The sequence below is a fragment of the Muntiacus reevesi genome, chromosome 20 (assembly GCF_963930625.1).
Source record: "Muntiacus reevesi chromosome 20, mMunRee1.1, whole genome shotgun sequence".
NCBI lineage: Eukaryota > Metazoa > Chordata > Mammalia > Artiodactyla > Cervidae > Muntiacus > Muntiacus reevesi.
The window spans coordinates 40,420,224-40,446,862 of NC_089268.1; the positions used below are offsets into that span (position 1 = coordinate 40,420,224).

Consider the following 26,639-nt stretch of genomic DNA (forward strand, 5'->3'; position numbering starts at 1 on the left):
TGCCTGCCAATGCAGGAGACAGAGGTTCAATCCCTGATCCAGGAAGATCCCACATGCTGGGGGGCAACTAAGCCCATATGCCACTGCTACAGCCTGTGCACGCTAGAGCCTGTGCTCAGAAACGAGAGCAGCCACCACAGTGAGCAGCCCGTGCAAGGCAACCAGAGTAGCCTCTGCTCACAGCCACCAGAGAAAGGCCCAGGCAACACCGGAGACCCAGCACAGCTAAAAATAAATAGATAGATAAAGTCACTGGGGAAAAGTTCTCAGTGGATGAGAAATGAGATAAAGCCACTAAAGCTAATGACCTTTGAGAGTTTCTTCTCATGGACAGAGGAGCCTGGGGGGAAACAGTTCATGGGGTCACAAAAGAGTTGAACACGACTTAGCGACTAAACAACAACAAACTACAATATGAAAAACAGGTAAGCAATGAGGATTTATTGTATAGGATAGGGAATTATAGTCAGTATTTTGTAATAATCTGTAATGGAATATAATCTGCAAAAAGCATTAACTGAATCACTACGCTGTACACTTGAAACAAATGCAATAGTGCAAATCAACTATACTTCAATTAAAAAAAAACTGATTCTAAAAATTTCTGACAGTCCTTCCAACTACATTTGGCTTTATCTGATGTTTAGAAGAAGCTATTCTTCAGGGAAGCTGATGGTATGCTGGATAAATTTTCTAATTCAACTAGAAAGACTCAGCTCTCTTTCCTAAAGGTGACATATGAGCAAAGGGCAAATCAAAGAGGAAAAAAATTTTAACACCCTGAATTCATCACAGTATTTAAACAATTAGAATTTTACTTTATTTCAGAATAAGTTTACTGTTGAAAAAGAGATATTTACTAAAGCCACAACATTATTCATTGGACAAAAGGTTTTATAGCAAAACTGTGGTACACGAGCATTAGTAATTTGAGTACTATATGGTTATAGAAGATATTTAAAAAACAGAAATGATGTATTCCAAAGGCTGTAATAGGCACAATATATATGCTTGTCTTGGGTCTGCAAGCATTATACTAGAATTCACTACAAGTGATCCAAGAAGTTGCAGGCTTTCAGCATTAGGTACTAAAAAGATAAAGGATTATCAGTTATTCTTCTATGGAAAAAGCATGTACTATCAATAACACAAAACAGGAGCAGCAAGCCAAGCCAACAAACAATTCTTTAGATTTTAGAAGTTGTAATATAACTATGGCTTTTTTATTTTCATTTTTGAGACTGGTTAGCAAGTCTGGCAAGAGGAAAAGAAGAAAAGTCTATAATAAAACGTTAAAGACATCACCTACAAGGCATCTGATATTTCACAGGTTCAAAATTGGAAAACAACCACTGAGCTTGTTCCTAGAGCAAAATTCTGAGGTATTAGAGAGCAAAAAAACAAAAAACAAAAAAACCCTGCTTCTTGCTATCAATGTTTTTGCATAAAAGTACTTTATGCAGACAAGTAAAAGTTTCCCAAGTGACATGGCAGAAAAATATTTAAGATGAATCATTAGAGTATACTTTAGGTTTTTGGTAACTAAAGAATACAGGTCTTTTCAAGGACCAAGAAACTGGATATGGTTCTTAGTATGGAACTTTATGTTTTTAAAACAAATATGTATTCAGGCCGACAGTGTATTCATGCTGATAAAGGTGGTAAAAATAAGAAAACAGAAATTGTAGCTTTTTAGAGTATACTACTACTATATATATGGAAATTGTCTAAAAGATAAAAATGTACATCTTAGATTCTCAAAGGTTTTATTTTTCAACTAGCAATTAAACACAGGTGTAACAGTGAGTCACGCAGTACCTTTACCTCTCAGCTACTGTGAAAATGATATGAGGGGAACAGAATTCTCTCTTTTTTTTTCCCTTTAAGTATGTAATGCTCACAAGTCATCAAGTGAAACTCAAATCACACACAAAGGCAAATCATGAAGAAATGTTAAATATTTCAAAAAGCCCTCAGAGGTGTGCCAGAAATGACGCTGTTTCTACAGCACAGAATTGTTGGAGGCCAAAACTAAAGCAGTAGGTGCTACTGCAACTTCTGGGTCCTTAATGCTGCTGTTTTTTTTTTTTTTTTTTCCATGTTGGGGTGGGGATTCAGGTCAGGGGCTTTGGTGGTCTCTCGGAAACCATGATTTCTGTAGGTTCAGTGATTAGCTTGGCTCCATCCCAGGCTGTCTTGAACTGTTCCGGAACAGGAAATTCTCTCTGGAAAAAAGCAATAAGAGCAAGATTACTTAAACCAAGGCTTTGCAAATTGACTGATGGCTGATTGGTGTCATGCTCAGTCATTCAGGTGTGTCTGACTCTTTGCAACCCCATGGACTGCAGTCTGCCAGTCCATGGGACTGTTCTTCTGTTCATGGGATTTCCCAGGCCAGAATACTGGACTGGTTTGCCATTTCCTTCTCCAGGCAATCTTCCCCACCCATCAAACCTGCTTCTCCTGCATTGGCAGGAGGCACCAGGGAAGCCCTGTTACATGGTGGACAAAGACATTTTAGAGAACCCAAACCTGCATGGTCATATGACAGCTCTGTGACTGCCTGCCAGCATCCTCATTAATGCCAGAACTTACTAAGAACCAGGTGTTCTGTGGAACACCAAGTATGAGTGAACTCAAGTTAATCTCTACAAGAACACTGCTGCTGCTGCTGCTAAGTCGCTTCAGTCGTGTCCGACTCTGTGCAACCCCATAGACGGCAGCCCACCAGGCTCCTCTGTCCCTGGGATTCTCCAGGCAAGAACACTGGAGTGGGTTGCCATTTCCTTCTCCAATGCATGAAAGGAAAAGTGAAAGTGAAGTTGCTCAGTTGTGTCTGACTCTTAGCAATCCCATGGACTGCAGCCCACCAGGCTCCTCCGTCCATGGCATTTTCCAGGCGAGAGTACTGGAGTGGGGTGCCACTGCCTTCTCCGACAAGAAGACTAAGAACTAGATATTACTGAAATGCCCCCTACAGGAAACAGAGGCCTGAGAGGTCAAGCCTCTGAGCAGACAGAGTTCACACCTTAGACATCCTCTCTTACCCATGACTCTGCACCAGACTCAAACACGCACAGCCATCAGCTGGGGACATCGTTGAAAGGCAGACTCTGATTCAGTAGATCTGGGACATAGGATGACAGTCTACATTTCCAACAAGTCCCCAGGGGATGCTGAGGCTGCTGGTCCCCAGTCACACTGATAAGGGCTTTGTCCTGGTGTTACGTCTATCTACTCTTTGATGAAATATAAAAATGTGCTGCATATACATTTGTTATACATCCTGCTTTCCTTCTCTTTCCATTGGGAAATACACGCACACATGCCACCCAGATACACTACACACCACATCCTCCCCCCTCTCACACACTCACACATACACAAAGAAAAATGCAGAATAGGGAATTCCCTTGTGGTCCAGTGGCTGGGGGGCTTCCCAGATGGCGCTAAGTGGTAAAGAACCTGCCCGCCAATGCAGGAGACATAAGAGACACGAGAGACATGATCCCCTGGAGGAGGGCATGGCAGCCCACTCCGGGATTCTCGCCTGCAGAAGCCCACGGACAGAAGAGCCTGGTGGGCTACAGTCCACAGGGTCGCAGAGTTGGACACGACTGAAGTCAATTAGCAGGCCAGTGGTTAGGATTCTGGGCTTCCATTGCAGGGGGTGCTGGTTCGACCCCTGGTCGGGGAACTAAGACCCCTCAAGCTTCGTGAGCCTAAAAAACCACATGACTTTTTTAAAAAGCATTAAAAATTGCAAAATAGACAAAATAAAATTAGCTTGGGGTCTCTCCTTTCCCTAGAGAGTGAGTCCCCAGTCGTTACAGAAGAGAGCAAAAAAGGAAGGTGAGGAGCAGTCTCCTTGCTTCTGGTTTGAGGCCTCCCCGGACTTTGTACAAACCGCCGTTTGAAGGGCTGGTGCCTGTGCTCGTCTGTTGGTGAGATGTGATGTTTCAGTGGAAAACATACATGGACACACAGCTTCCTTGACGTCGGATCCAGCTGTTTCTTTTTTAAGAAGCTATTTATTTATTTACTTTAAAGGGAAAGCCCTGTCATGATCGGTGAATTCTCGAGTGAAATTTGGAATGGAGTCTTGTCTTTTTCTTTTTCGGCCTCTCTCCTCGGACATGAATTTGAGCAAACTCCGGGAGATAGCAAAGGACAGGGAAGCCTGCTGTGCCTGCAGTTTATGGGGCTGCAAAGAGTCAGACACGACTTACCGACTCAACAACAATTCCTTGGTTTGTGGTATCTTAGTTCACTGGCCAGGGATGGAAAGTGGACCCATGGCAGTGAAGGCACTGAGTCAACCACTGGACCACCTAGGAATTCCCTGCAGTGGAGTCTTACTGTGAAGCAAAGAAGCTAGAGTCTGAATAAGTGTGTGTGTGTGTGTGTGTGTGTGTGTGTGAAGGCACTGAGTCAACCACTGGACCACCTAGGAATTCCCTGCAGTGGAGTCTTACTGTGAAGCAAAGAAGCTAGAGTCTGAATAAGTGTGTGTGTGTGTGTGTATGTGTGTGTGTGTGTGTGTGTGTGTGTGTGTGTGTTACTGTGAAGCAAAGAAGCTAGAGTCTGAATAAGTGTGTGTGTGTGTGTATGTGTGTGTGTGTGTGTGTGTGTGTTACTGTGAAGCAAAGAAGCTAGAGTCTGAATAAGTGTGTGTGTGTGTGTGTATGTGTGTGTGTGTGTGTGTGTGTGTTACTGTGAAGCAAAGAAGCTAGAGTCTGAATAAGTGTGTGTGTGTGTGTGTATGTGTGTGTGTGTTACTGTGAAGCAAAGAAGCTAGAGTCTGAATAAGTGTGTGTGTGTGTGTGTGTGTGTGTGTGTGTGTGTGTGTGTGTGTGTGTGTGTTACTGTGAAGCAAAGAAGCTAGAGTCTGAATAAGTGTGTGTGTGTGTGTGTATGTGTGTGTGTGTGTGTGTGTGTGTTACTGTGAAGCAAAGAAGCTAGAGTCTGAATAAGTGTGTGTGTGTGTGTGTGTGTGTGTGTGTGTGTGTGTGTGTCCAACACCCCTCCTGGGGCTCTTCATGAGTAAACCAGGCTTGGTGTTTGCTCTTAAGCACCAAGCCAGGTGGCGAATGCTCCAGAGTGAAGGTGCCTATCTGATTCTAACTGTACTACAGCTGTTCCCCATCTTTCTTGGCAATGCCGTGATAGCAACGGGATGACAGATCTTCTCTGGGAGACTGATTTCTTTCGGATGAGTCATCCCCACCATCCACTCCCAGGTTACCATGCCCACGGCAGGACCTCTATTGCTCCCTACTACCTCCAACAGGAAAGGGCATGGTGGGCCCACGCGCTGAGGGCGCAGATGATCCACCTATTGAGGGGAGACTACATTTTCAGCATGAAAGCTTAGGTTTTGAGCTCTACTCATCCTTTAGGTCACTGGATCTCAATCTTGGCTCCACATTGGAATCACCGAGGAAGCTTTAACCAAGATAGATGTCAGGGTACCACATCCAGAGGTTCTAGTTTAATTAGCCTGGAGTGCTCGTGCAAACCCTCACAGCTTTTCTTCGAAGATCCACTTCCCCTGCAGCTGAGTCTTCTGCTTAGACAGCTGCCAAGTCCAGGAGTCTTCCTAATTTTTGACTTCCTTCTTCTGAAGCTGCTTTGTATTGGCTTCAACTCTTCAGTAGCTTTTTCAGTGGAGAGCCCGAGACGAGATGCTTTCTAGCTCAGGGTTAGGCAGTCTACCTACCTCATATAGCATGGCCCAATGCTTGCAGCTTTGCTTTTCAGACTTAAATAATGAATTCTGGGCAGCAGTACATGCTGTGTGCCTGAGAAGGGCTTACTGAAGACATGGCAGCAATCTCATTGTCCGCTTAGAGACGTTAACCCAAGCGCTGACTGCTGTGTAGATCACCAGTGACTGACCCACAGGCTGATGGGGTTGTGAGGGCTCCCCTTTCAAAGGTGTGCCTGGCTAAGTTACGTTTTATCCCATCCTTCCCTGGTTCACTGCATTCCTTGAACCAGAGGGAATGATCTCTGGATTTATTTCTCTTTCAAGAAGCAAAGACTAGTAGGAAGAAATATTAATAACTTGCTACCAAATGGCAACAACCAGCAAGTCCCCCGCACTGTGTGATGCAAAAAGTATATTTGTTTATACTTCCTTTTCAGTGTGAGACTATATGCTTGGATCTTTTAGAAACTGCTTTGCTGAGGAGAAGAGACAAAGAAAATACCGGGTGGCTTAGGTGAGTGTTTCTCAGAAGGCCATTGGATGGGCTGATGGCATCAGAATCATCTGGGATATATTAAAACCACGGATTCCTGGACCCCATTCCAAGCCTCCTGATTCTAACCTCTGGGTGCAAAGTTTGGGACCTGCTATTTTCATCATGTTTCCCAGCTGATTTTTTTTTTTTAATTGACTGTGCCACGTGGCAAGTGGAATCTTAGTTCCCTGACCAAGGATCGACCTGCCTTGGAAGCACTGCGTCTTAACCACTCAACAGCCAGAGAAGTCCTTAGCTGGTTCTCATGCTGGGTTTGAGAACCACCGTACAAACAGGTTTGCTTATTATTACCTCCTTTCCCTCTGCTTGCCCCCAAAGCACTTCTCCTTTTTTCCTTTTGCCCCCACCATGTGTCAGTCCCTCAGTCGAGTCCGACTCTTTGTGACCCCATGAACTGTTGCCCGCCAGGCTCCTCTGTCCATGGAATCCTCCAGGCAAGAATGCTGGAGTGCACTGCCATTCCCTTCTCCAGGAGATCTTCCCGACCCAGGGACTGAACCCAGGTCTCCTGCATTGTAGGCAGATTCTTTACCATCTGAGCCACCAGGAAGCCTGTGCCCCATCATACCAAAGGAGAATAATTAGTCTAGTAAAATGAGCTCAGACACCTGGTATACTATTTGATGATGATGAGGGCTTAGTTGCTCAGTCGTGTCTGACTCTGCAACCCCGTGGATTGTGGCCTGCCAGGCTCCTCTGTCCATGGGATTCTCCAGGCAAGAATATGGGAGTCAGTTGCCATTTCCTTTTCCAGGGGATCTTCTTGACTCAGGGATTGAGTCCAGGTCTCCTGCATTGCAGGCAGATTCTTACCATCTGAGCCACGAGGGCCCTTACTGTTTGATGAAAGCTAGCCCATTAAGGTAATTATTAGGAAACCGCTTTGAGAACCACAAATCCAGGACTGGGAACAGTCAAGAAACTAACAGGGGAGCCGACATGTGAAAGGCCATTCTCTTGAGTTCCTTTCTTAACTGCAATTTTTCTACAAAGGAAGCTCAAAGGTTGGTAGGTGACTAATCAGTCTCTAAGAATGTTAATCATGAAAAATTCTTTACAGTCTTCTAAAAGGTACTTACATAATCACCATCCTGAGGGATAAGTATATTCATTTCCGATGACTTGGCACTCACAATCTCACAGTCTAACGCATCTTCACTGAGGTATATGTGGCAGCCTTCTGTCTTATTAATGGAAATTGTTGGCACTTTCCCCATTACCTGAAATAGAAAAAAAAAAAATCTAGGGCCAAAGCAAATAAATAGAAATTCCAAAATCCCCAAATAAGTACAGTCCACGGGCCCAAGCAAGCGTGAGGAATAGCTAGGTCAGGGCTGGGGAGGCTGGTTGACGACAGTGTCTCCAAGGTGAATTAGTAGGTGTCATTTGGGGACAGAATGAAAGGACCACACAAGGGGATTCTCAAACCTCAGGGTCTCTTTCCTGACACAAAACAAAGGGACTAATTTGAAAACAGCAGCTAAATGTTCAGAAGACGTTTCACAACCCTATTAGTAGAAATGAAGCATATATTTGATTTCATGATAAAAGAAACAAGATGCTTTTGCTTTTATGCGCTTAAAATTTTAGTTTTGACACATCTCTAGGAAACTTGGATGAAAACACACATGAATACTGTCCTTTAAGAGTAAATTATTCTGTAAATGAGTAGATTTTTTTCCCGAATCTAAGTAAGAATAAGTAAAAATCACTACAATTCTTCTCACATAAGTCCTTTGCTAGATAAAAATCACACTGGCTGAATGCGGAGCTTAAATGAGATAATGAGTGTCTAAGTATTTTGAAATGTATTCATTTCAGGAGCCCAAACTGGAGACTTGGTTCAGGCCACTCATTGTATGGGTAAATAGTATCATACACAAGAGGAGGTGGTTCTTTGTATTATTACAAATATCAAGTGCTATAAAAATTCTGATCAGTTTAAAATTTCTTTTTTCCAGTCCCGTTTTCAGACATAGCCACCACCACCGCCTCCCCCCACCGCCACCACACCCAAATCTCTACAGGGACAGACTGTTCCCCCAAAGACCATATTACAACTCTATAATTTTCCTTCTTGTAATGGTAATTGAAGTGATAAAAACATCTCCTCTTTCACCCTGAAGAAAAGACTGGGTTGCAAATTAAAGAGCAAGGCTTGTGATGGTGCAGGTGATGTAAAGAATTCCTCGGGGGAGCCTGACCAGGTTACCACACTGCTCTGTTTTCTCCTCTACCCGTAGAAACTGGACACTGAGTTGGAACTGAGCCACAGTGAGGGAAAAAATAAAAGGCAGAGGTAGTTTAAGGTCAGCTAAGCAACAGAGCTTTGCCATAAATTAAATAAAATAATACCTATATCTATATATCAAGAATGTGTCAGCAGTAATGTTTTGACAGTTTCTAGATTTATTTCATAATGATGGAGAGCATTTCCATACTGCCCAGAACTGTAGGAATACCTGGCAAGCAAAGGGAATGCAAGTAATTTGTCAGGGTGTCTTGGGCAATTCGTTTATGAGACAGAGTGGGGTCACCTGAGGATAGCACAGTATGCAAAGACATTTTATTTTTGTTTATGTATCGCTGTATTACTTTAAAAATGCTAGAAGATCTGTGAAAAATCTGAAAAACAGTACAATTTTTAAAAAATAGTCCTGATAGGATAAGAACTCTCATTTCCACAGCATTTTAGTCAGTATTTCCTTAGAGTAAATTACATACAATATATGCCTTTTATCCCTTGTAGTCTGTAAACATTTGGAGAACAGAGATTGTTTCTTATCAGGAGAACTGGGCTAACAAGTAGCTTCTCTGTTGAGTGACAAGTGATATGTGACCTTGCCCAGGCCAATGCTGTAGCATTTAATGCATGTATCTGTATTAACTTTCTTTTTCTTCAATTTATTTCTCTATAAAAATTTCCACATAGTATCTTAGTCTCTTCTCTCTCCCACAATTTGTACTATTTTTTTTCTGGGATAGTTTGCCAAAAAAACAGAATAACTGAACTAAATCACATGAATCCATGTCCTTTTCTTCCTTTCAGTCTTTTAAAACTAATTAATGTGGCTGTGCCAGGTCTTAGTTGTGGCATTCAGGATCTTTTGAAAAAAACTTATTTATTAATTTTTTTACCATGCTGGGTCTTCGGTGCTGTTCGCAAGCTTTCCCTATGGCAGTGAGCGGGGGCTACTCTCTAGATGTGGTGCTCAGGCTTCCCGTTGTGGCGGCTTCACTTGTTGCAGAGTATGGGCTCTAGGATGCGTGAGTTTCAGCAGTTGCAGCACGCTGGCTCAGCAGTTGTGGGTCCTGGTCTCTAGAGCACAGGTTCATCAAAAGTTCTGGCACATGGACTCAGCTGCACCTCTGCATGTTGTATCTTTCCAGATCAGGGATCGAACCCATGTCTTCTGCATTAGCAGGCAGATTTCTCACCACTAAGTCACCATGGAAGCCTGGCATTCAGGATCTTTAACTGCATCATGTGAATTCTTGGTTGCAGCATGTGGGATCTAGTTTCCTGACCAGGGATCGAACCTGGGCTCCCTGCATTGGGAGCACGGAGTCTTAGCCACTGGACCACCAGGGAAATCCCCTTGGAATCTTTTAAACAGCATTATAGAAGTAAAATGTGCAAACATAAAATTCACCTGCTTTAAGTGTACAGTTTAATGGTACTCAGTAAATTTGTACAACCGTCACTTCAATTCAGTTTTAGAATATTTCCATCATCCCCCAAATATCCCCAATGCCCATTTATAGTCAATTTGTCCTCATTGCCAGGCAGCCTGCACTAATCTGCTTTCCGTCTTCATTGTGTCCAGGCCCTTTTAAAATAGTTTATTAAATGTTTTAAATAGGTAATGAAATTCACTTGGTTTGAACGTCGAGAAGTTTGAGAAGTGTTCAGTAAAATGTCTCTCTCTTGTTTCTGAGCCAGGCTGCCAAGTTTCTATTCCTCTTGGACAGATAACCATGGTTCATCTTTCCAGATTATTTTAAGGCTCATAGCCTCGAAAAAACTAGGATATATTTCAAACATGGGAGCACACAAAGAATAATAAAACAAATAAGTGTGTGTGTGCGTGTATATATATATATATGTCTGTTAAACAGCTTTATCAGAATTTAACTTTTTGGCTTATTTGCCTTATTTCTAGGGCTATAATTTTATACTATAGGTGAAACCCCCTCTATACCATCCACCTTTCTCCCTTCTTCCCTCCACAAACTTACTTACTCTTCTGAATTTTGTGTTTACAGTTCACAGCAGGTTTGTCTCCTGAGGTGAACTCAAGCCTGCATTAGTATATTTAACATGTGTATATTGTTTTGCATGTTTTTGATCTTTATATAAAGGGACACATTATACAGTGCCTGTTGTTCTGTAATTTGCCTTTATCATTCAAGGCTGCTTTTGAGATTTCCCTGTTTTTAAACATGTAAGTGTATTCAATTATTTTAACTATTGTACAGTACTCTATTAGGTAGATTTATTTGTTTACTTATGAGCTGTTGGACATTTAAGTTGTTCTGGGTTTTATTGCCATTATGAATAATACTGCAATAAACAGTTTTACATGTCTCATCAACATACGTATTGGAGCTTCTTAGGTACACACGCCCAAGAGTGAAATTGCTCAGTTACAGGCTATGACTGTCTTTGACTTTATTAGATGGTGTCAATTTCTCTGCACGGTGAGTGTAATAGCTTTGCTCTCTCAACACTGGTGTTATCAGGATTCTCATAACAACTTTTATACCAGGAGACTTTTTAATATATAGGCAGTCCTCAAATTGCACAGTTCCAATATGCATGAGTTTCAGCTCACAAGCACTTTGCAAAGTAAGCACAGCCTGAATTCAAAACTGACGAGTATAAGAGGACATAACCAATTAATCTGCATTTCTTCTTCTATTAGGCAGGTTATGCAGATTTTCATGTGTTTATCAAACACTTCAGTTTTTCCTCCTCTGAACTGCCTTAATATTCTTTGCCCACTTTTCTACTGGGTTGTTAGCTTTCTTCTATTTGATTTGTGTTAGTTTTATAAATTCTGGTTATAAATCCTTTTAGATAATCTGCATTGCAAGTATCTTTCTTCAATCCATGCCTTGCCTTTTAGCTTTGCATCTGATGTCTTCTGTTGAACACAAATATTTTAATGAGGTTAAATCCATTTGTCCTTTTCTTCTATATTTTATTCTCAAAGTTTAAAAGTATTTCTTTTCACAATTAGGACTTCACTTTTCATGTATGGTATGAGGTAGAGATTAGATATTTTTTCTCTGCATGGAGGGTCCTAAAATATATCTCCACATACGTGCCAACTATTGAATATACTACTCGAGTTAAAAGAGGCAGTGGTGAAAAGCCTAGTTTAGCCAAAGAGAACAATCTATAAAACTGGAAGCCAAGTTTAACAAACATTATCAGGAAACATCAGATAATAAGGGGTGATTAACAATATGAAAAGGGTATAATCAAAGATAGTAGTTGGCCAAAGTAAGAAGTCATTTAGCTTTGGGCATATTATAAAATCTCATTTGGCTAAATTAAAATTGCTTAAACAGTGCAGATTTTCTTCTGTTTTGCAAATTCAATTCCAATCCTACTTTCCAGCTTGTTTTGCTGATAATCTCATTGACTCTTCAGAAAAACTTTATCCAGAATCATTTTTTTCCTGAGGGAAAAGCATCCTCTTTGGCAGGGTACTATTATGCAAAGAGAATCTCCCACTATTTTGGTTCATTTATTAGTTGATTCATTCCAATCACTCACTCATCAAACATTTACTGAACACCTACTGTGTGCAGGTATTGTGCAGATTTCTGGAGCTGTAAAGATTAAGTAGTTGTTCCTGAAATAGAAGTGGTAAACTTGTAATTGCCGTGCAAAACAGGGTGGGTTATAAGAGGGTGAAAAGAGGGAATTAACACTGTCCAGGAAGTAAGAGAGGGCTTCGGAGAGGAGCTGAAGACAAAGCTGTATCTAGAGAAAAGACAGTAAGAGTTTTCTAGCTGGACATGGAGGGCCCCTTGCAAACAGACGGGGTGGTCTGGTGGTGGCTGGGCAAGGTTGAAAGGACCACTTACCTGCATTTGAATGTCCTTGGAGTTGATCACTTCCACAATGCCCACCACATTGTCAAACACCAGGCCAAACTTCTTACAGTTGTCTAGGAAAACAAAGCATAACAAAACAATCTCCTAAATACAGACAGCATATTTATACAAAGCAATTTATCATAATGAGTACAGATCCATAGTTCTGCCCTACCAATTATAATGGAATTTATTTTCCCTTTTATCTGCAGAGTAGACTTGCCGCACTTGAAAATGTATGCCACCTGTCTCAGTTCAGTCTCTGAAATCACAAGGTCACTCCTGTCCTCTTGGTACTCCTAAAATTAAAACAGAGGCAAGTATTAAATCTAAGGACAGAGAGATAAATGAAGTCCACTGCATACTGAAATTACTGTGGAGCATCCACCAATTAGAGTTTCTCGGTATGTTCTTTCTTTAGGAACCGTTTCTTAGAGACTACACCACAGGCCTGCCTCTGTCTCTGAGATGTTGGGAATGATGACTTGGAAGTGGGGGCGTCAGGGTCCATTTGCGAACAGTCAGGCATCAGGCACCCTGGCTAGTGGGTGGGGGCTGGACCAGGGGTGTGAGAGCTTTCGGTTACGTCCAGATGCTGAGTCTGGAATTGACACTATAGCAATATCTGCAAATAGGAGTTGGGTAAATAGATTAGCAGTGGTCCAAGTCCCAGTGTATGCTCAGACCACAACAACCTTTCTGGGGACTGTGTTCCTCCACCTTTAGGGAAGCCGCCTGGTTTGGCAGGGTTTCCCTGATGGCTCATATGGTAAAGAATCCACTTGCAAAAGAGAAGACCTGGGTTCGACCCCTGGGTTGGGAAGATCTCCTGGAGAAGGGAATGGCTACCCACTCTAGCGTCCTTGCCTGGAGAATTCCTTCCATGGACTATAGTCCATGGGCCTGCAAAGAATCTGACACGACTGAGTAACTAGCATTTTCACACTGGATTGACAGGGGGTACCAGCTTCCATCCACATACAAAGTGTCCTGTCCTGCTCAGACAACGGTGAAAGTGGTGGATGATTCAGTAGGTTGTATCAGTGCCTTGGTCAGTGGAACAGAATGAAACATACTACTGTAGATCCTACAGCAGATGGGGCAGAGATTAAAAGCTCACTGACAGAGGAGTCAGATTCACAGAGACAGAAAGGAGAAAGGTGCTTGCCAGGGGCTGAAGAGAGGGGGGTGGAGAATTACTGTTGAAGGTGTGTAGAGCTTCAGTTCTAACAGATGAAAAGAGTTCTGTGGATGATGGTGGTGATGGCCACACAGCAGTCTGATGGTACTTAATGCCACTGAACTATACCCTTCAATGTTAAGAGGGTAAATTTTGTGTCACATGTACTTTACCACAGTTTAAAGAATAATTTTGAAGAAGTTGAAGAAAAAAAATCCATGAGAATAATGAAAACCAAAAAACACTTACGGAAGCATTCAGAAAGGCCCTGGTTTCTATTTTAGCCAGTGACTTGTGTCTCTGTCTTTTCATTTAGAAATCCTTAGCGCTACTGCTAAGTTGCTTCAGTCATGTCCGACTCTGTGACCCCATGAACTGTAGCCCGCCAGGCTCCTCTGTCCATGGGATTCTCCAGGAAAGAATACTGCAGTGAGTTGCATGCCTTCCTGCAAGGGATCTTTTCGACTCAGGGATCAAACCCAGGTCTCTTACACTGCCTGCATTAGCAAGCAGGTTCTTCATTACTAGCACCACCTGGTAAGCCTTAAAAATCCTTAAGACATTGGCAAACAGTTTAGCCATTGCTCCTTTCATTGGAGTATATCAGGAATAAAGTGAAAGGGCTTCACTCACCACTCTCCATTTCTTCCCTTCTAGCTGTAACACAGGAGCATGTTTCTTCGGAGGATGAGGCTGGGGAGACTTGGGGCCTGGAGTGTGGCTTTTGGTAGGAGATGGAGACTGTCCTCCATGAGCCCGCAGGTTGGGATTCTTGTATGTCTTCTGTTCATCTGTAACATGCCGGAGTCCTGGGAAGGTAACACAGAGGCACATTTCTTTACATCATATGCAAAGGGAAACGTCCCTGACTTTTTGGATCAACATGATGTAAATGGCCTAAGAATTTTTGGTAATGCTATTTTAACAGGTGAGTGTTTTCTCAAGGTTGGTGTGCAGAGACTGAGACCTGCATATGTTTAGAGTTGATATAAGCACTGTTAAGTAGTTTTTGATTGGAGGAACTTCTTTTTGAAGGAGGTAAGATGATAGATAAAATTATGCAAAAAGCTACCTCACCAGAAAGAATTTGATGGTTTTCTTCTGTTGTGGCCAAGTCATTCCCTAGATATAGTCTAAAAAGTTAGGGCATTTCAGCAAACATAGGTCAGAATCGATTCAATGGTTATAAGTTCATTCTCTTCCTTTACAGATGAGGGGACAACGCAGCCAGTTGGAGCCAGAAAAATAGTTCAATCTTTTGGTCTTTAGCTCCCACCCCAGCACATAGGAACACTTATACCATAAATCCTACTGCCCATACAAAACAAATATATATTTGCATAAGGTTTTTGGCAACATGACTTTATTCAGTTCAGTTCAGTCGCTCAGTTGTGTCTGATTCTTTGTGACCCCACGAACCGCAGCACGCCAAGCCTCCCTGTCCATCACCAACTCCTGGAGTTTACCCAAACTCATGTCCATTGAGTCAGTGATGCCATCCAATCATCTCATCCTCTGTTGTCCCCTTCTCCTCCTGCCTTCAAATCTTTCCCAGCATCAGAGTCTTTTCAAATGAGTCAGCTCTTTGCATCAGGTGGCCAAAGTATTGGAGTTTCAGCTTCAACATCAGTCCTTCCAATGAACACCCAGGACTGATTTCCTTTAGGATGGATTGGTTGGATCTACTTGCAGTCCAAGGGACTCTCAAGAGTCTTCTCCAACACCACAGTTCAAAAGCATCATTCTTCGGCACTCATCTTTCTTTATATTCCAACTCTCACATCCATATATGACTACTGGAAAAACCATAGCTTTGACTAGACGGACCTTTGTTGACAAAGTAATGACTCTACTTTTTAAATGCTGTCTAGGTTGGTCATGACTTTCCTTCCAAGGAGTAAGTGTCTTTCAACTGCATGGCTGCAATCACCATCTGCAGTGATTTTGGAGCCTCCAAAAATAGTCTGCCACTGTTTCCACTGTCTCCCGATCTATTTGCCATGAAGTGATGGGACAGGATGTCATGATCTTAGTTTTCTGAATATTGAGCTTTAAGCCAACTTTTTCACTCTCCTCTTTCACTTTCATCAAGAGGCTCTTCAGTTCTTCTTCATTTTCTGCCATAAGGGTGGTGTCAGCTGCATATCTGAGGTTATTGATATTTCTCCCGGCAATCTTGATTCCAGCTTATTCTTCTTCCAGCCCAGCATTTCTCATGAGATACTCTGCACAGAAGTTAAATAAGCAGGGTGACAATATACAGCCTTGACGTACTCCTTTTCCTACTTGGAACCAGTCTGTTGTTCCATGTCCAGTTCTAACTGTTGCTTCCTGACCTGCATACAGGTTTCTTAAGAGGCAAGTCAGGTGGTCTGGTATTCCCATTTCTTTCAGAATTTTCCACAGTTTATTGTGATCCACACAGTCAAAGGCTTTGGCATAGTCAGTAATGACTTTATTAAGTGTATGATTAAAAAAAAGTAACCATTCACAGTGAAGACAAAGGTAGTTCAATGATATAATTCTTTGACAAGCCCATACACTGCTTGAGGACAGAGGTTCTAAATTCTTCATCTTGATGCCTTGGTTGGAGCTGGTGTTGGAGCGTCAGGGGCTGAAGTGGTGATACAGTGCATTGGTCAATTTGAAACTAGAATCTCTTAAGTTCTTTTTGATCCACCCAGAAGCCCACTGAGCCCATCATTTCACAGTTCCCTGTGTACTGGAGACTAAGAGGGAATGATGTATCCATCATTGTGGGCTCCGGGGGATCTGTATGCTTGGAGCCAGAGGGAGATAGCCTCAAGTCCCGGTTTTCTCACCTTTCGTAATTGCCTCCCCTTGGTTAAGTTGTGCAAATAAAGCCGAGCGTGAAGGAGAGGACGCTTCTTTTATGCCCTCACTCTCAAAAAGCAGAGGTGGCCCTGGAGGAGGCGGGGGAGGTGGGGGTGGAGGAAGGCCAGGCCCAAGGGAGAGGACAGACAACGCTGATGCAGTTGATGCGACCGGACCCTGCGGGAGAGAGAAGATGGAAAGCACATTACTGAAATGATGCCCTTGCTGAGAACTAAGATTCTGCCAGCATCACTGAGAACCTGTTGTCAGTGAGAGATTGGAGTTCGAGATTCACAGAGGGCACCTAGGAATACACCTGTGCATCATGGGTCTGTTTCAGAAGACCTGGGACCGAGTGGGGGTTTGTCTCAGGAACAGAGCATGACATAGAAACTGCATGAGCAGGATCTTGCCAGCTCAGCTCAGTTCAGTTGCTCAGTTGTGTCCCCCTCTGTGATCCCTCGGACTATAGCATGCCAGGCTTCCCTGTCCATCACCAACTTCCAGAGCTTGCTCAAACTCATGTCCATCCAGTCGGTGATGCCATCCAACCATCTCATCCTCTCCTCCTGCCTTCAATCTTTCCCAGCATCAAGAAAACAAAGTCACAGGTTCACGTCCAAAGCTCGGGATACGAATGAAACTGGGTTCTGGCCAACTGAAAATCACAAGAAAAAAGTGGTGCAACTGATAAGAGGATTCTTTTGGGGACACTGGGAATTGCAACCACCCAATGAGAGAGAGAGAAGTGAAAAAGTTTCAGTGGTTAGCTTTTTGAGCAGTTCAAAAAAGAAATACTGAAACATCCTCCAGGACTCGTTTTTCAAGTATGCAAGCCTCAAACTGAACCCCAAGTGAGGACCATATGTGACCAGCATGTCTGTCAAACACGCAGGTAATCAGGGTCCGGGATCCTTCTGATGGTTTGGTTCGTCTAATGCTAAGTGTTCGTAAACCAGAAAAAACTGTATTTTTGCCTGATCAAGGCTAATGCTTTTTCTTTTCCCTGCTATGCAAAGTTCAATCTTTGTTTTCAATATGAAGTTCTAACAAACTCAGATGTCACTAAAGGGTGATTGATAGAAAATGCAGGGATTTGTCTCAATGTTTTGAAAGGACCCCATAGACAAAGTTGTCACAGAGATTAAAACTAGTAAGATAGAAACACACATATACTATAACCTTGTGTTATATACCATTTTATTTTTAAACCCGGAGTAAAGCTGTATGCCTGTGATAAAGAATGATAAGTTAGTTCAATTAAAAGATCAGAAACTTTAAAAATTGAGAGTGATGAAAATGTGGTTGAGACTTATATTAATATGTTTTCAATGCCAAATACAATATGTAAAACATCAACATAACTGCTAAATATTAACAAAGACAGTAGATCCTTATTTTCATAAATATGGCAGTATTACAAAGTGTCAATATCAGGAAACTTTTACCTGTGGTAGTTTTCAGTTGAAAAATCCATACTATTTTCAAAGTACTTATATAATCCCTATTTTTTTCCCCTTTATTTCTATTAGTTAGAGGCTAATTACTTTACAATATTGTAGTGGTTTTTGCCATACATTGATATGAATCAGCCATGGATTTACATGTGTTCCCCATCCTGAACCCCCCTCCCACCTCCCTCCCCATCCCATCCCTCTGGGTCATCCCAGTGCACCAGCCCCGAGCACTTGTCTCACGCATCCAACCTGAACTGGTGATCTGTTTCACCCTTGATAATACACATGTTTCAATGCTATTCTCTCCGATCATCCCACTCTCGCCTTCTCCCATAGAGTCCAAGTCTGTTCTATACATCTGTGTCTCTTTTTCTGTCTTGCATATAGGGTTATCGTTACCATCTTTGTAAATTCCATATATATGCATATAGTCCCTAATAAGTGTAGAATTATCCTGAAAATATGAGGTTCTTCTCTTATTGAGAATGAATATCTTCAAAACTGAGTAGGCTGGGAGTTCTCATCTCTTGAAATTGTAATTTGTGATTTTTTTGTTTGTTTGTTTATCAGGAAGAACAGTCTGACTCCATTGGGATTCTTGGGTCAAGTAAAAAATAACTGCACAGTTCTTGAGACAGATCAATTTTTTTTCAGTATCTTAAATACTCCCTATTTTGTTACTGGGGTGAAATTTGAGAATTTGCTCTGAATCATAAACAGCATAAAATACAAGCTTTGAACATCTAACACTACTCCAGTCCTCAGTTCCAGACACTCAGAGCTACAACGTATTACTTTTACTCATAGGCACATCATAACTCAGGCAGCCAGTGAAGGGCCAGGCTCCTCCCCCCCATCTGAAACACTGCAGCTTTAAAGATCTCCTATTTTGTGGAAAGGGGAGACCGGCTTCTAAATCTTAGAATGACTTAGATGGTTCCCTCGCTCTCAGAATTCACAGCCTCTCTCCAAGAGCCATTAAAGGACACTGAAACCAATTAAGCCACATATTCAACTTCTTGGAACTACGATACATTCGGATGGCTGACCCTGGAACACCAAACAAAGGATTTACTGCAACAAATGTTGACTATAAAAGCCAAAAAAAAAAATAAGAGAACTCAGGACCGGTTGAAATACTGTCTTTGGTTTATCCTTTGTGCATTCTGGCTCATTTCTGGCTCCAACGAGGGCGCAGCCCAGGCTCTATAGTTTCCAGGGTGACGTGACAAGCAGCGCCCAGGGCTTTCCACGTACAGTGTCCTCGAAGGCAAAGCAGACATCCCCTTAGCAGGCTCACCCTGGGCTGCACCATACAATGAACTTATCTGCCTCCTGCTCTTCTCCTGCAGGCATCTGGGACCAGAGCTGTCTGCGCTCTCCTGCGCCTGGCATGAGTGGCAGCTACCTCGACAGGAATCACAGCCTGACACTGTCTTTAGGTGTTCCCTTAAGACAGAGGAGATGTTCAGGGAAGGGAAGGGAGCCAAGAATTCTGGAAAATCTCACACTCGCCAGGCCCTGGTTGTTCCCACTCATTTAACAGACACTTAATGCTCAGTGTAGGACAGGTTCAATGTCAAGGGTCCCCAAATTTATCTGAACTTTAGAATCATCTGGGGATCTGCTAGAAATTCCCAAGCAGGAACACTCTGGAGAAGTGGAACATGGGCCTCTGTACTTTCTGAAGCTCCCTAGGTGATTCCAGTGTGCAGACAAGTTTGGGAAGAAACACTCTGTGCTTTGTGATGAGATTAATCTTAGTTATCACAATATTAGTAAGATTGAAATTACCCCTCTAACAGAAAATAAAGCAGGAAGTCAGAAAGGCTGACCATATATTCAATGGCCAGTAAACGGCAGCGATGTAATTCAAGCACATATCTGCTTGATCCTAAAATTTTCTTCAGGGGAAATCCTTTTTGCTATATTCAGGTATTAAAAAAAAAAGTAGTCAATCAATTAAAAAATCAGAGGCATGTGTTACCCAACATATACATGGGCTTCCCTGGTGGCTCAGATGGTAAAGAATCTGCCTGCGATGTGGGAGACCTAGGTTTGATCTCTGGGTCGGGAGGATCCCCTGGAGAAGGGAATGGCTACCCACTCCAGCATTCTTGGCTAGAGAAGTCCATGGACAAAGAGGCCTAGCAAGCCACAGCCCAGGGGGTCACAAAAAGTCGGACACGATTGAGCAACTAACACTACTACTAACATGTACGAAGTGTTGCTCGTGGGCCTCTGGCTTGAATATACACGAAGTACTGGGCGGTGGTGTAATAATTTAATTTTTATCTCCGCTACTCGCTCCATCCCTCCAATGCCTCAGCAGCTGACCAGGCTCCTACAGCCAACTCTGGAGCTGGGCTTTATCCCATGGGATAAAGAAATCTTCAGTATTGGCATCTCAGCAGCAAGTCACCCTCGACGCTGGTTTGTTCAGACTCTGTGCCCTCATTCTAGCAGTTAGACTCTTGCTCATCCACTTTTCCTGAGTACCCACTGGTGCCAGTAATGGGGTACTCGCTATCAAATTTATGATATTAAATGACTATACTCAGGGTACAAAAGTTCATTTATCTTGTAAGAACACAGCACATAACCTAAAAATGCTGCTTTCGAAAGCTCTATTAAGATTAATTTTGAGAGCAGATGCTTGATTCTTTACTTTTGAGTCGGGGAAGGGAGGCACAAAGACTTTTAAAAACGTCTGCAAATCCCTTTCTCTAAATTAATTTCAACTGTCTTGGGAACAGCTGCTTCCTCTGACTTTAAATATATGAATGATAACTATGAAATAATGAAACCATTGTATGTGGGCATGTGGAAAGCTTGTAAAGTTTTGGTTATGTATACTCTCTATATAATTATATTACATGTAATATATTTAGATACTAAAGTGAATCAGAATTTTTTCATTAAATGTTACTTGAAATAATTACTCATTTTATTACTTTAGAATTTAGGTTTTATTCTGAAAGGGAAACTACTTCTAGTTCTTAAATGAGATCTCCACACTGTTTTGCTGGAGTAATTAAACAATCACTTCTATCTGCCACAACACACACCATTGTCTTAGTTATCCAGTTAATTCGGGGACAGTCTAGCTTTGGATTTAAATAATCTACAAACAGGACTCCAATTATCCATTTTGTTGAGTTTGTTGACAGTAGGACTAATAGGGTGCTTTTATATGGAGGTTTTATGTCTTTGTGACAAAAACTGAACAAAAAGTGAAATATAGCTGTTTAAGCAAAAAAAAAAAAAAATCAGCTTCAAAGAAAAATTTTCCATTGAAGATATTCTACTTAATAATTACCCTTTTGGGGAAATTTTCAACTTCACTTTTTAAAGTTTAAGATTTTTCAAGTTCAACAACAGCAATAGTAAATGATCTGATCTAAATAGAACCTAATTCTTCAATAGATGGAAAGTGAATTAGAATAGACTCATTTGTCCATTCAACATTTGCCAAGAGCAACCTTGAAAGAAACTGGGTGGATGATGAAGAAGCAGGCACGCGTCTTGGTTGTTAAGAAAGTCATAATCTAGTGGGAATGGTGAGTGCACAAAATAGCAGTTGCAGATGAAGTTTGGTGTGTTGTGATTCACATGAACAGGAGGCCCCGGTGGCCCAAACGGGGCTGTGGCTGGCTCTTCTCAGGACAGTGGGGTCAAGAGGGCCAGAGAACTGCTGGGGTGGCTTAAGCTGGGGCCAAAGCATCGAATGCCCTACAGAGCACAGAGGTTCTGTAAGGAGAGACCCTGAGGGCCCGATGTTTATACAGGTAACAGTAATCTCCAACTTCATGAACAGGCCTGGCAACCCACATCTTGGTCTGTGTTTTCACTGACTTCTTAAAAGCTAGAGACGAAGAAAATCAAAATATTCTGTGACAGTCTCTTGGAGGAGGTGGATTCTGGCCCACACAACAGAGCTTAAGTTACGATGTTTCTTCTATAAAACCAGCTTAGTGATAGTAATATTTTGAGCCACCTGCCTTTAAGTATTTGTGGAGATCATAGATAAAGCGAGAAAATGGAACAGCTGACACACAGTGGCACTGTTAATGGGTTCTCCTGCCCACTCCACACCTTTTCCTTACGGCCACCCCCTCAACGCCTCTTCACGCCCACACAGATGACTGTCCTCAATTTCTTGGTCAGGTTCTCTCTTTCGCTGTCCATCTCAGGGCCAGCTTGGTCCATTAATCACCTGGCTTACAGTTAATGCTCTCCAGGTACATGTGCCCAATTACACACTAAAAAAAGCGTTTAAAAATCATAAAGCCATTTCAGTCACAAACGCACTTACATTAACCTGCTAAAACTACAGGAATTCACAGTATTTTATAATGGAACTTTTTGGCCAATGCTGTCTATTAGTTTTTCCAAAGAAAAAGATTCTCAAATGATCTTGTGTCACATGGCACATAAATAGGATAAGCCTCTCACATACCACAATAAGAGGGAGGGATTAAAAGAAAGAACTACAGTTTCATAACTAAAGACTGACTTTCCATATACATAAACTAGCTTTCATAGCAGTAAAAAATACTTCATGAATTCATGATTTAGGGTTGTTTATATTTTAGATGTTAAAACTAGATTCTTTCTATTTTCTGCAAGATGTACTTTGATTAAGAACTTGGTGAAATTGATACATTTCCAAATTTTTCAATTTCCATAAGTACTTACAAATTTTACATTCATATTTATATCACACTTTTATTGGCAGACAACCATATTCAAGAAAAAAGATTGCACATAAACTAACGGATGATCATCCTCTGCAACATGAGTATAAACCAAAGTGAAATTTGTGATTTTAGTCTCTAATCTCCTATTCTTATCACTTCCTATAATTTTGAGACTTCTGCCAAGGAAAACAAAATTTCTGGGGGCTTTTCCAAGAAAACAGAATTGTCAAAAAAATATCACAACGAAGAGCTACATAATATTTTAAGCATATATTTGTTAATAATTTTTAAAGTCAATTTAGGGAATATTTTCTATTTCACCTTTGGTAATATAACACTACTTGAATTTCAAGTTTCCATAAAAATACCAAAGGTACTTATATGCCATCAAAATAAAAAAGTGTTTCCAAAATTATGAAGGAAATGTAGGGCACATTTTGATCACTTTTCTTGAGAGGCTAACCTCCCTAGGTCAAGACACGTACAAGAGGAAACATAATGAGAACCCAGATCTCATGGTTTTGTCAATGATCTCTGATGGTGTCCTCATCTCCAGTCTTCCCACCCTCCTTGGACACTGTATGTTACTTGGATGACCTGGAAAGATGTGAAATATGGCAGCAGATGAAAAAAGAACAAGAAACAAAGTCCCTTCAGAGAAGCAAAAACAGGTGTAAGCTGGAAAACAGCCTGCGAATACCTTATACAGTCTACAAACCAGTAACTTAGTGTCTTTAGGCTTGTGTGTGCTTAATCGCTCAGTCGTGTCTGACTCTTTGGGATCCTAAGGACTGTAGCCCACCAGGCTCCTCTGTCCCTGGGGATTCTCCAGGTAAGAATACTGGAGAGGGTTTCCATACCCTCCTACAGGGGATCTTCCCAACCCAGGGATTGAACCCAGGTCTCCTACATTGCAGGCGGGTTCTTTACCAACTGAGCCACCAGGGAAGCTTATCTTTATACTTCTCGCTTCCTAATTTATAGATCTGGATGTGACCCTTCAAAAACATAGCTGGTGATTTCTGCTTTACAATGCCCAAAGCAGAGAAGTCTGACAAGAGCTGACCAAACCCTCAAAGCAGATTCCAGAAGACTATATGGAACACAGTCTAATTGCTCAAGTGACCTAGCTCTTTTGCACAAATTGTCTTCATAAGTAGCTTTAATGATTAGTTTGGCCTTTTTTTGCTATTGCTCTGTGGACCAAATTTGGGATTCCCAGATTGTCTTTTCTTCTTGTCTGCCAGCCGTGGCAGCTTGAAAATACAATTTATCATGAAAAAGGAAAGATAAAATTAAATTTTCTAGGGGAAAAATTTCCAGAGTTAAAGATAGCAGAGTATACCCATCAAAGACACACACTAAAGATAGTCAGCAATTGTAAGACCAAGAGTGACACGGAGCTTGAATTATCTAGACAATGACTTCATTTGGTCAGAAAAGCCTAAGTCTGAACTATCACTGCATTAAAGTTTTTGTTTTGCTTTTGGATTTTAGGTTCATAGAGTAAAAGGCAGAGGTTGGGGTGGGAGTTGAGGCAAAATGAAAGCTGTTATGAAGATGACTTATGGGACTTGGCTGGCGGTCCAGTGGATAAGACTTCACCTTCCAGTGCAGAGGGTGCAGGTTCTATCCCTGGTCAGGGAACTAAGATCCCATATAGCTCGTGGCCAAAAAACCAAAACATGAAACAGCAGCAATATTGTTAAATTCAACACAGACTTTGAAAATGGTTCACATAAAAAAAAATCTTTAAAAAAAGATGAGTTATGTTTGGCTCTGTATTATTTGCAAATCACCTTTTTCTAAAAGTTTTTTTTCAATATGGACCGTTTTCAAAGCCTTTACTGAATTTGTTACAATTGCTTCTGTTTGTTTCATGCTTTGGTTTTTTGGTCACGAGATATGATTTACATTTGACTCTGTATTATTTGCTTCCCAGGTAGTGTAGTGATAAATAATCTGCCTCCCAATGCCGAAGACTCAAGACACTCAGGTTCAATCCCTAGTTCAGGAAGATCCCCTGGAGAAGGGACTGGCAACTCACTCCAGTATTCTTGACTGGAAGATTCCATGGACAGGAGGAGCCTGGCAGGCTACAGTCCATGGGGTTGCAAAGAGTCGGACATGACAGAATGCACACACTATATTATTTACATTATTTACTTAGGAAAAGTAAATAGAAGCATCAACATCTTCTGAGGTTTATAGTTGAGGCACACTAAGATAAAAGTAACTTTTGTCTCAATTTCAGTTCTAAATTTCATGGGAAAGGTCTGGCAAAGCGTCTGTGATTAGTTCTGCTTAAATCAAGGATGCAACCTGGACCATAAGTCTGTGCTTAGCTCTAGGTTATATTCTATGAATGGTTTGTTTTACCTTTAGAAGACAATCTGTACCTTTCCTCCATCTCTTCATAAGAAAAGCTTTTTGCTTAATCTAATATTCGCTTGCATTTCCTGAGTTTATACCAACTGGGAATTAGGAGCATGCAGATAGCAAGGGACAGAGACAGGGGCAGGGAAGGCATTTGCCGCTTCCTATAAGAAAAGGCAAGAACTGACTCCTTGGAAAAGCCCCTGATGCTGGGAAAGATTGAAGGCAGGAGGAGAAAGGGATGACGGAGGATGAGATGGTTGGATGGCATCGCCAATTCGATGGACATGAGTGTGAGCAAGCTCTGGGAGTTGGTGATGGACAGGGAAGCCTGGCGTGCTGCAGTTCTTTTGGGGTTGCAAAGAGTCAAATACAACTGAGTGACTGAACTGACTGATAAGAAAAGGCACCGCCGATTTCCATTGCCATCGCTTGATAAAAGAAACAAAGGAACAGTATTTACATGGCTCTTAAACAATGAACACAGTATGTAGTTAGTGGAATAACTCTCTGTAAATTTCACTGTGAAGAAATATGATTACCAATTATTGTGTTCAATTTAGCAAAAGCTTTTGGATATTGTCTGTGTTTAAGGCCCTGTACTAGTCACTGCTGCAGACCTCAGGCAGAGTGGAGAAGGATGATACTTTCAAAAAGCTCTCTCAGAGGAGAGAAGACACGTCGGTCCTCCCGGGCAACAGGAACCTGGCTCTTAGCCTTCGCGTCTCTGCTCAGCCTGTGTCTTTGTTTGGAAGGCTCTCACCCAATTTACTATCTGGAAAATTCTTACAAATTCTTCAAGGCTCAACTCAAAGTTCTCTTCTTTTTGTAGGCTTTCTGGAACTCTTCTAAGAGGAAGTTTTCTGTTTTCCTATTGCAAGGACCTCTTAGGAACACCCTTTATTATAAGACTTTACATTGAGAGTGAAATTATTTGTCTGTGGGTTCAGGCTTGGTCATCTCTTGAGCCGGAGCTCTGAAAAACCACTCATTATTCATCTTAATGTCACCAGTAATGCACCCAGTGCCTGAAACACGGTAGGCGCTTCATAAATATTTACTAAAGTGAACAAGTAACTGCTTTATAAGGTAGAAAGCGCTGAACATCATAAAAGAAGTACAGATTTTAGGAAGTACTAAAGAAGTTCTGTTCCAGCTAGGAAGGGCAAAGTGATAAGCCGGGGGAGGTCAGAGAGGGTTCTTGGAGGGAAGGTCGTTCAAAATAGAACCTGAAAGACAGTTGGATCCGATTTAGCAGAGGGAAGCAAGAGGAAGGGGATTCCTGGAGGAGGGTACATGAGCACTGTCATTACAATGAACAAATGCAACTGAATTGTTACTAATCACCCAAGAACTTACAGGTCCACTTAAGCACTGTCTTTCATAGCACTAGCTTCTGAGGCGACACACTTGTTTGATGAAACTACCAGTACTCAAAACTTTACTTTAGGACTGCCTTCAGACTGTCTGCAGAAACAAACACACACACCAAACAATCACTTACGCCTTTGTATTCTGCTCCTTTTGACCAAAGAGTATTACCTGAATTAACCCATCTCCAAAGAGGGTCTCAATAGCTTTTGGTCATTTGAAAAGATAAAATTTACTTGTAAAGAAGGAAAAATTGCTACCACTTAGTATCCCAAGAAGGATGGGCCAAAAAGTTCATCTGCCATTGTCTTTCTCCTTGGAGGTGGGGAGGGACAAGGAGGTGGAT

At 41.8% G+C, this 26,639-nt stretch overlaps 1 protein-coding gene across 4 annotated transcripts in view; it reads right to left on the bottom strand.

Annotated features, from left to right (window-relative positions):
• Positions 1 to 415: 415 nt before the first annotated feature.
• CAP2 (cyclase associated actin cytoskeleton regulatory protein 2) overlaps positions 416 to 26,639 on the bottom strand; it is a 134,189-nt gene continuing 107,965 nt past the window's right edge. For all 4 annotated transcript variants that reach the window (XM_065913055.1, XM_065913056.1, XM_065913053.1 and 1 more), the window contains 6 exons: positions 16,377 to 16,566; positions 14,188 to 14,363; positions 12,550 to 12,673; positions 12,366 to 12,448; positions 7,346 to 7,486; positions 416 to 2,225 (listed from right to left, as the gene is read on the bottom strand). In XM_065913055.1, coding sequence (XP_065769127.1) covers positions 2,115 to 2,225; positions 7,346 to 7,486; positions 12,366 to 12,448; positions 12,550 to 12,673; positions 14,188 to 14,363; positions 16,377 to 16,566 — 825 coding nt within the window. In that variant the 3' untranslated portion in view covers positions 416 to 2,114. The remainder of the gene's footprint in view (positions 2,226 to 7,345; positions 7,487 to 12,365; positions 12,449 to 12,549; positions 12,674 to 14,187; positions 14,364 to 16,376; positions 16,567 to 26,639) is intronic.